At 47.1% G+C, this 9,800-nt stretch overlaps 1 protein-coding gene across 1 annotated transcript; it reads right to left on the bottom strand.

Moving 5' to 3' along the window:
- Positions 1 to 3,821: 3,821 nt before the first annotated feature.
- CDC25A (cell division cycle 25A) lies at positions 3,822 to 9,426 on the bottom strand. Its single transcript, XM_010287814.1, has 9 exons — positions 9,290 to 9,426; positions 8,563 to 8,637; positions 7,741 to 7,890; positions 7,318 to 7,410; positions 6,875 to 6,937; positions 6,682 to 6,780; positions 5,840 to 5,970; positions 5,351 to 5,462; positions 3,822 to 3,962 (listed from the first exon to the last, which is right to left on the bottom strand). The coding sequence occupies exons 1-9, from the start codon at positions 9,416 to 9,418 to the stop codon at positions 3,822 to 3,824; spliced, it is 993 nt and encodes a 330-aa protein (XP_010286116.1). The 5' UTR covers positions 9,419 to 9,426.
- Between the last annotated feature and the right edge of the window lie 374 nt (positions 9,427 to 9,800).

Here is a 9,800-nt window from a genome sequence, read left to right on the forward strand (position 1 = left end):
GTGCACAGCAGGGTCAGCCGCTGCAGGCGAGGGCTTACGGGGCGCTGGCTTGTGCCACAGCCCCAGCACCGCGTTTCCAGGAATTATGCGGCACAGGGGCCCAGGCACCAGCTCTGCAGGGGACTCCTTAGTCACACGTGCCACTAAAATCCTTTGCCAAGACAAGAAGCCAACAGTTTTCTTAACAAAGCAGCTTCTGCCCACCAAAGCTGCATGACTCTCCTCCAAACAGCATTGCCCGCATCGAGGTGCGGACGAGAATTTCATCAGCGGTGACTCCTTCCGTCGCTCCTCCCTACCAAACCCCCAGCTTTGGGGAGGCAGCCTGAAACACTTTTTCAAACCAGGGCACTGCCCGGTAGCACAGTTGTAGCTAAAAACGCTTTTTTCCCCTCTTAAGGCAGCGTTGGAGGGATGTCCAGCACCCGCTTCCGATTCTCCAGGGGCCCCCGTTGAAGGAGCAGCAGCACAACTGGCCCTTTGCAGCTCGTCGTGCTATTAGCCACAAATATTGCAAGATAAAAAAAGAGCACAAGTGTCCTTTTAGGCCACAAAAGGTAAAGCAATATGAAGGAAAAGACTAAGCTTTGTGGCATTCAGGAGCTCACGGTAGAAGCTGATGAAGCCATAAGCTGCTTTCAACATCAGTTTTAATGATGACAGATGGAGGCAAGGGAAAAAAACAACCCACCCAGTTCTTTGCTTTAGCCTGCAGTGGATTTGAAGTCACATTGCTGTATTTTAAGTGAAGCTTTTAATGCTGACCCCATTGTCGGCCACCTGCTCTTCATCCCCACGCTTTCTGCTGAAGCTATTACCATCCTTCAAACCTGCCCTCTCAGGTGCTCCACGGGGGAAGCGTCCAGCACAAACAAGGACCTTCATTCGGAAGTGAGCTGCAGCTCTCTGCAGTGCAGACGGTACGATGGAAACACACCGCTTTGACACGCGGATGGCTGCAGCCCTGCTATTCCCAAGCCATGGGGGTGATTACAGACCCACGTCCCCATCAGCCTGGAAGCGGCCCAGACTGGGACAAACTGGGCTTCCCCAGCTCTGGCCACCCCTGCCAGGGACCACCTTCGCCAGGTACAGGTAGACAGATACCGCACAGCTCTGTCAGCCGGGCCAGAAGGGTGTTCTTCCTCCAGCGGGTCCAGTTCCTGTGGCTTTACAGGAAAGCAGGGTGTGATTTTTCATCAGAGCTGTCATTTAAAGTTATCCCGGAAGCAAAGAACCCAAGAGAGGAAAACCAGCGATTGCCAGCTCAGGTCTCTTTTCAAGCCACGGCTCAGAGCTGCGTGTGATGCCGAGCCCTTCACCAGCGTTCTACCACCCGACAAGCCGACTTGGACCAACGGTTGATATTTTAAGTACTTTATTCTCTCAGCCCGCCCTAGTCTGTTACGGTTGCGGGCTGATGTGGTACAGATCCCGTTTAGAAACGCACATCTCGCAGCCTTCTCCTTCCCAGCCCCAGGGCTCCTCATAACACGCAGCACCCGCAGGACTCGGTGGGGCGTAAAGCAGGGGGTCGCGCTTCCACCTCTACGGGGTTACAGGCACATCTAACCCCTCAAAGCGCACGCGGCGGCTCTCGCCCCCCGATACCGCTGCGCCACAGAGCACGACAACGCCCACAACACATTCGGTTTCCTGAGTATCGGGAAGTTTGGGATCACGAGCTGATTTAGGGGCATTTGCAGGAAGCGCAACTGTAGAGCCACAGATTGCTGTAATGGTTTTGCTCTACTGAGTGACCTCAGAAAAGAGCATCACGCCCCATCAACAGTCTCCATCTGCTTCTTCTGAACAGGGCTGGCTAGTTAAACTTTCACATAGAGCAGCTACTTGTTTACCACGTTGCACGGCCGTCGTATTGCTAAACTGATTATTTACCACTTAGGCTTGGCGCAATGGGTCTTGCGCCAAAAAGCCGTTTGGGTCGATCACGTTGCTGCCCTGTCGCAGGCAGCCAGCCTTCCCCGCTGACTCACCGGCACGCGATCTCCTCCCACCGCGCAGCCCTCCCAGGCACCTCACCAGCTTCCTCTGGGAGCTCAAACCTCCCAGGTGAGATGCAGGAGATTTGGTAACGGCCATTTCTGATTTAGCATTTCATCATCTTCCCATTCAAGGTATTCAGCTTTGAGGGAAGCCAGCAAAATCAGATTTATTTTTTTTTTTTAAATGAGAAAGAGTTCAAAGTTTATCCTTTCAGTTCTCGAAAGTTTTAACAGCAGGTTTTTATGAAACGCAGTTTTAAAAAAAAAAATCAAGTTAAAATTCCACATAAAGCACCTCCATTTCAGTATTTTTTTGACACAGATACAACAGCATGCAAGACCAGCTCGCACACAGCAAGCCAAGCTGTGCGAAGCATGGATTTCTGCTAAAGAGCTGAGAGCTTCCGGGACGTGTGGTTGTTCCCAGGCTGCACGCCCAGCTTCAGGAGCACTAGTTTCACCAAGAAGTAGTGTGTGAGGAAGACGAGCTACAGCAATCACCAGAGTGCTGCTGCAGCAAGCAGCAAGCCTTACCCTGACATCACAGAGCTACTGCAAGGTTCAATAGTTGGGTCTTGCGTGACACCAAAAATTAGCAGCAAAGCAGTTTTAGGACTGGCACTATTATGCCACAGGACCACGAATTCTGCTTTAGGTGGGCAAAGTGTAGAGCTCAGCTACAGGAAGCTATAATGCTGGCTGAGGAAGCTCCTCTTCCTTCAAGGATTAATTATATTTCCTGCCTTTCCTGGCAGGAGGTGCTTCTGCTACTGGAGAAGTGACTGAAGTCAAAGCCACAGCAGCAGGAGCAGTTTCAGAACAGCCTCCCAGGATCATTAGCATGGTTCCTCACAGCCAGGCTCTTTTCTGGACCCATTTCACGATGGTAATACACAGTCTCGGAAGGAGCAGCAGCAGTAAATCGCTGCTGTCGTGAAACCTGGTAACAGCTTTGCCATCCAGTATTTCTGGGATCACTCAAGACAGCCAAATTCTGAATTACCCTCAGCTCTCAGAAGTTCTCCCCTATTTTGAAACACCAACTCCTCTAGAACTAAAGCAGCAGCTAAATTCAAATTTCTATGCAATAAAGCAACCTAGATTAAGTAAAGGAGGTGAACATGATATCTACATAGAACAAGCAACTTCCCCTTCAACTGTCTTCAAGAGGCTTCCCACAGCACAACACAGGAGTTCAGCGAGGTGGGACCTCAGGCTGTAATGAACTGTTTCCTATTTTACTTTACCACGATGCATTATGCTTCCAACACACAGAATCAAAGCTGCAGCTGAGAAAAAAAAAAAATTTAACCACACACACATCCCCCAACAGCAGGCTGCCCTTTAGCAGAAACAAGGTCTGAGTACAATCCAGATGTTTCAACTGCAGTGGTATTAGCTTCATTTGACTGTATTTAAATAAAATAAGGCATTTAAAAAAAAAAAAAAAAACAAACAGGCACTAAAATATCCTCCCTGCTTACACCACGTACCAGCCGAGTCCCATGTAGATGGCACACGACCACCTCTCCCCACCCCTCCCCTGGGCAGACTGTTGGGCAGTCTGTGGGTGTCACAGAACACGAGAAGCCATTTCCATGATGCAGCATAACGAATATTCAGAAGAGTCAGCTCCCAGCCAGCAACCAGGTTTCTCGGTTCAAGCCTGCAGCCCCAAGTTCCATGGTGTTCCCAGTAAGACAACAGACAAGGAGAGAGCCGGTACTTGAGAACCACAAGCAAGGAACAGACACGTCCCCCTCCCGCTGCAGCCTCCCCCCACGATGGGCTCTCTTTGCTTGTTCAGTTCAGCCCTTAGAGTTTCTTCAGCCGACTGTACAGTTCCCTTTTGCTCTTCTCGCCAGCCCAGGTTCGGCTTTTGGTGCGGAACCTTTTCAAGTCTTCTTTAAAGTCTTCGTGGTGCATGGGGCGATAGCTCTGGGGCTCGCAGAAACTCTGGGGAAAGAGAAGCTGGTTTCACTTCAATGGGTCACAGGAGCGATGATCTCCGAGTCTCACCGACAGAGGCTGGTAGCAACCATTCGAACAACTACCACCAGAATAAACAGAAACAGACCCCCCCACTCTGTGCAGGAGCTTCATACCAGGCGCACATGAACAAAGCCAAGCGATATTTGAATCAAAGCCAAGGGATACTCAGATTACAGCTACTTCAGAAGTGATAGCTCTTAAACGCAGGACCTTCAGCCCTGCGTACAGAGCTCTCAGGCCAAATCTTCTGGCAGACATCAATACACAAACTAAGTTTATCTCGTATTCACCTTGAAATAGCACAGATTTGAGAATACTTGTATCTGGGGACCGGCCAGCTCCTGGTCACACATGGAGCATTTAAAGGCTGCCATCGGCTGTTTCATGCTGCCACCTTGAGGCCCTCGGTCCTCCTACCTCGGGAGAGGATACCCACAGGGCCCAAAACAAAACCCAAGTGTCCACTGCCACAGGGAGCCAGCAGATTGCAGGGAGAGCCAAAAAACAGGACAGCACTCGGTGCCATGAACACCAGCATCCCCAATGCTGGAAGACCCAACATCCCACTGGGAAACCACATACGACCCCACCCAGCCAGTCACAGAAAGGTGAAATCTCTCACAACTCTCTGAAAACGCACCAAGTCACAGAACAGGAAGGTAATCTACGAGATACTCTGAAGTGTGAGGGTCTGAGAGGGACTAAAGTGACAGTCAGGCCACAGTCTAGTTTGTGTCAGAACAGCAGGAAGAGCTAGCTGGAGAAAGAGTATGGCCACTGAAATGCTGAAGCAGCAGAAGCCAAGTGATACCTAAAACACCATCCTCATGTTGCTGGTAAGAGAGCTGCTGGGCATTTTCTAGATTCCTTTTCTGAATTAGAGGCTGAAAAGTCAAAGCTGGATTTTTCCAGTGTTGCTATTTTAGTACAGTATGATGTGTCAGGTTTTCATTTGTTATATGGCAATTACTGTCAAGCCTCTCCTCTCTCCTAGTCCTTGCAGGCTGAGCAGCCTTCAGTTCTTTTTCTCCAAAAGACATTTTGAACTCCTAGTTATTATAAGGGGGCAGAAACCAGTTTTATGTTTTACTCTTGAGACAAGTGGAAAAACCTTTCAGCTATGGCAGCAAGACAGCCCTGAAGTATGGCATAGGCTTAGAGAAGTGAAGGCAACCTCACTGCCAAATTTTAACTGCTCTCAGTACAGGAGAGCACTGCAAAACAGGACAGGAAAAGCTACCCCAGCAAAAAACACTCTACTCCGAAGAGAAGTCTGACTGAGTACGTCGGTGTTATTGATCTGTCATTTCTTCTGAGTGTGAAAGCACCAAATTTAAGAGAACATTACTTACACGGCATCTTAAGAAGAAGTCCTTGTAACCCCCCTTCAGGACATACAGTTCTGGGTAATGGAGGTTGGGGTATTCATTACCCAGCCTGTCCCGCTCTCTCACAAACCGGCACCTGTAGCAGGAAAAGATCCTCCATTAAATCTCTGTAACACATTACAGAGCGCTCACCCGAAACTTCCCATTCCTTGTGTTACAGAAGCAAGCCAGTGCCTATCCAGAACAGGCGGAGAAGCCACAGTGGCTGCAAAGCTGTGGCTAACTGGTTTTCCCTTCCCATCTCTAAGCATTCAGCACGCCAGCCCAACTTCAACGGGGCCATTCGCACCATGGGTTGAGTCATAGCCCTGCCAGAGGCGACAACCAACATCTGCTCGGGATAAACTGCGTATTAAGTAGCATGCCAGCACAGTAACCGGTGCCATCCTGGAAGCTTTGCTCTCAACTAGCACAGCAGAAAGTTCTTATCTAGGGGGGTGTAGGATAACTCACATTCGAGGACCCCGCTCTGAGGAGAACTCGCAGTGGAACACTATTATCACTCGTTTGTTCCCCGATGGCTGGATTGGCTTCTTAAGCAAATAGTCTTCCACATCCTCTTCCATATGTAGGTTTACAGCACCCTGTAAAGGCAGGGTCATGCCCGAGCACACGCAGTGAGTGGAGGAGAACAGTAACAAACCTCTATCCCACCTCCTTGCAAGCTCCCTCCTCATCTAGAGTTTCCTATAGGAGTTCTGGCAACCTTCTCTAGCTGTTGGGAATAAATTTCCCAACCCAAGCAGAATATTACAGATAGTCTAATGCTGACTCTGGGTGACCCGGACCAGTTTCAGATGGCCATTTCAACAGCCGTACATGTGGCTCATTGGATTTCCCTTCCCATCTCATTGTATTTGAGAGGGCTGGCCAACTCGCTCAAGCAGCAAACTTCAAGATCAATTATGTTTTGCACAGTTCTTTGAAGTCTGTGGTTGAAATGACATTTCCTAATCTAATTTTAGCTTCCCTAGATATCAGGCTGCTGGACACCGAGTGTCTTACATCCTCCTCCGGAACGGTCTCCCTGCTTGCCACACAGGCCACCTCTTCTGCTTAAGGCAAGCAGAATGTTCCCTCCTTAAGGGAAGTCACTTTACGAACCCAGCGTGAGCTCGGTGTCCTGAGAATCATGCTGTGCGCAAGCGTAACAGGATCGCAGACCCCAGTCGGGCACTTGGGCATCTCAGCTATAACATATCCCCATGGCCTTGGGTACCCACTAGCAGGAGTGCCAAGTGACCCCAGTTTGCAACTTCAGACAACTCTACGTTGCTCTTGTGGGATCAACGTACCTTGATGTGTCCTCCTTCGTACTCATACGGGTATCTACAATCAATTATCACACATTCCTTGATGAAGCTCGCAAACTTCCCCGTCAGAACAGACACAATCTGCAAAAAAAAAGTTCAGTTGTTTTGAGATGTTTTTGTGTTGGTCTCCTCCCCTCCCAGTAAAGAATTTTTCTACTGTCCCTGGAACACATACCATTTCTGAGTCAATATATTTTAAATCTTGATGTTTCCCATCGACAGTGTGGAATAAATAACCCTAGAAAACAGACAGCATTTTACTGAGGAAATTCCATGTGTGAGCCACATAGGCAACAGCACGGTGCTCAGCAGTTAATTTTGTAACACAGATGCTTTGTTGACAAGAATCTCTTCAGCAAAGCTTGAGTTAAAACTAAGAATTCTAAAAATTCGGGGACAAATTTTTCTTTTTCACTCCTATACTGAAAGGATTTTGTAGATCTTTTTGAATAACCACAAATGAATCATTTCATGTCTAATGTATGAAAGCACCCTTCTCGCTGACAGCCTTTACCAGTAATTTGAATATGTACTGTTGAAGAACAGAAGTGCTTTACTTGGGCTGGTTTGAGACATCTCAACAAAAAAGAGACCATTAAAACAGATCATTCGAATTACCTTTGAGAAGTCACCAATAAGATCTCTCTGGTCACTGTCCAAAATGCTTTCAATCTCTGCTGTGGAGGATTGTGTCCTTACTATTTTCAAACTCTAGAGGAACACAGGTTAGAGATCAATGCCGTGCACTGACAGCGGAGAATCCCTTTTCCCAGAGCATAACAGAAAACTCAAGAGTCCACGCTGAAGCCCTGAACTACAACCCCTCCAGCTTCCCCTTTGGATTAAGGCAAAACTCAGGCTCAAGAGAAAGCAACCACTGCACCAGCTCCCCTAATCCCCACTGCACAGAGAATGCAGTTTTGCTAGGTCAGCAATTCACCTGAACAAGCTCTCCCTCATTAACCTTCATGAACTAGACACCTGTATTAGATCCTCTCCTAATCAATTCTCTGCTACAACATCAGATGCCAAGCCACCAACCGTTGAATCCTCAGGAGTTCCAGGCAGGCTTTTCCTCTTCTTGCTTTTCCCTGGAGAATTCTCCTCCTGGGACCTCTCCATCCTCTTCTGGGTGGTTCTTTCTACACCACTTGGCAGAGATGAAGAGCCAAACAACCGGCATCGTTTGGCCTATGAAGAGGGAGAGAAGTTAAGAGTTGCCTAGCAAAGATTTAGATTAGAAACCAAGCAAGCCTCAGATTTTCAGACTATTACAAGTTTTGCCTTATATAAGACACTGCCACTGCACAGCAACAGCAGGATGCCAATAAAGTCATCTAAATTGAGGACCTACATTTCCGGTAACACTTGTTTCTTGCTGATTGGGTGAGCCTGGAGCACTATAAGCAATATGATGTGTTAGCAGAGTGCTTTATACCAATTAGCAGACAATCTATCAGCAGATTAAGGAGATTTTTGCTCTCGTCTAACCTCCCTTTGCAGTCTATTATCAGAAGATGAGGCTGCAGACATTCCAGGTAAGCCTGTGCAGAATGTATTCAAGATATGTCAACAAGTATCTGATAAGGGAAGTCAAGATCTTGCATTTATGAAATGTTTTTGTAAAAAGAAAGTTACTGCCCATATAGGCACACAATGAGCATTGTTCCACACTAACAAAGTCTTCCAGGTAAACAGGCTTTAGAGATAAGAGAATGCTGAAGGGGGTTTATGCCCTGTCTTGTTTTGTTGTTATTAGGGATACAGGATCACAGACAGTGCGATCACTCATCCCAGTAGTGAAAATGGGTGCCCAAACAAAGTCCCCATCTCTGTTCTGTTGTGCTCTCCCAGAACACTCACCCGATTGTCTGTTTTCCTCATGACTAGTGGTGCAGTCCAGAGGCTCGCCACATCAGATGGCATCTCCTCATCGTTCTGAGGAAAAAAAAGAAAGTTCATTCTCATCTATTTCACTGTGGGCAGAGACTGTAAATATCTACAGCTTCTACACAGCTCGGGCAAACAACCCAGTTGAATTCAGCTGTCAGAGCAGGTTTAGGAATTTAACGCAATTACTAGCCCAATACTCAATGAAATAATGGAACCAAGTTGAGACATGCAGAAGGAGGCATGTTATAGCAATTCATCGATTGATTAACAAGGACGTTCCTCCAAAGCTTTAAGCATTTCCTCTTTAAGTGGCTCTAAAGCAAGTATCACCTCTAGCTCTTTCAGCAAGTTTCTAAAGAAAAATACCAATTCTTCACATAATTCTCTCTAGGAATGCAATTCTCATCTACCAATAGGAACAGCAGCAATTCTTTAACTGCTGTTCACACCCCAAGTAAATCCCACTGTCTGCACTAGGAAACAGCGCCCACGAGATGGAGACACTGAAATGTTAGAGTTGAAAAAGATGATGATAACTCATCTTCCAGGAGTCCCTAGTACCTAGCTTTTTGCGGTTTGACTTACCACACGGACTTCTGCTAGAACATATGCGCACCACGGACACGTATCGTTGGCAGGCTATTAACATTAGACAGAGCTGATTTTGAAACGTCCATTGCATTTCCTTTGTACGTACCTTCAGATCTTCCTCATCTAACAGCTCTAGGAATCCATCATCATCTTCGCTTTCAGAGGAAGTCAGAGAAGACTGCTGCAGGAAAGCTGGCCTGTAGTTTTCCTGTTCACCTGTGGTTATTCCACCCATGGGAAACTGAGACACAACAGTTAGTTCTAACAACATTCCACCTCTTTACTGCAGGATGCTGTAACCACAGATGATGCCGTGCCTCCCACTGCACTACAGAAAATACGGTGGTTATTCCACCACCTGGAATAACTTGAGCAAACTGCAAAGTGAGTTCCAACACCTCTATTTGATCCCTACAACAGCAGAGTGCTTCGTTAGCCTCATTAAGCAGTAAGTCTCTTCTCTGGAAGAATCTATCCAGCAAAGGTGCAAAGGACAGAAATGGGTGGTGTCAACAGGATCAAGAATATAAATATAACATATCTTATATACAAATTATATATTTACTATATAAATATATGCTTCATTACTAATTTATATATGATTATGTGTAATTAAT

This window comes from Phaethon lepturus, unplaced genomic scaffold (assembly GCF_000687285.1).
Source record: "Phaethon lepturus isolate BGI_N335 unplaced genomic scaffold, ASM68728v1 scaffold30375, whole genome shotgun sequence".
In the NCBI taxonomy this organism is placed as follows: Eukaryota; Metazoa; Chordata; class Aves; order Phaethontiformes; family Phaethontidae; genus Phaethon; species Phaethon lepturus.

Bases quoted from the DNA above. Each gene is read 5' to 3' on its own strand.
- CDC25A (XM_010287814.1), bottom strand. From the start codon at position 9,418: ATGGGTGGAATAACCACAGGTGAACAGGAAAACTACAGGCCAGCTTTC. The intron at 6,781-6,874 runs GTATGTGTTCCA...TTTTTTTTGCAG, and splicing joins AATATATTGACTCAGAAATG to ATTGTGTCTGTTCTGACGGG. The intron at 5,971-6,681 runs GTACGTTGATCC...CTGCCTTTACAG, and splicing joins ACGAAGGAGGACACATCAAG to GGTGCTGTAAACCTACATAT.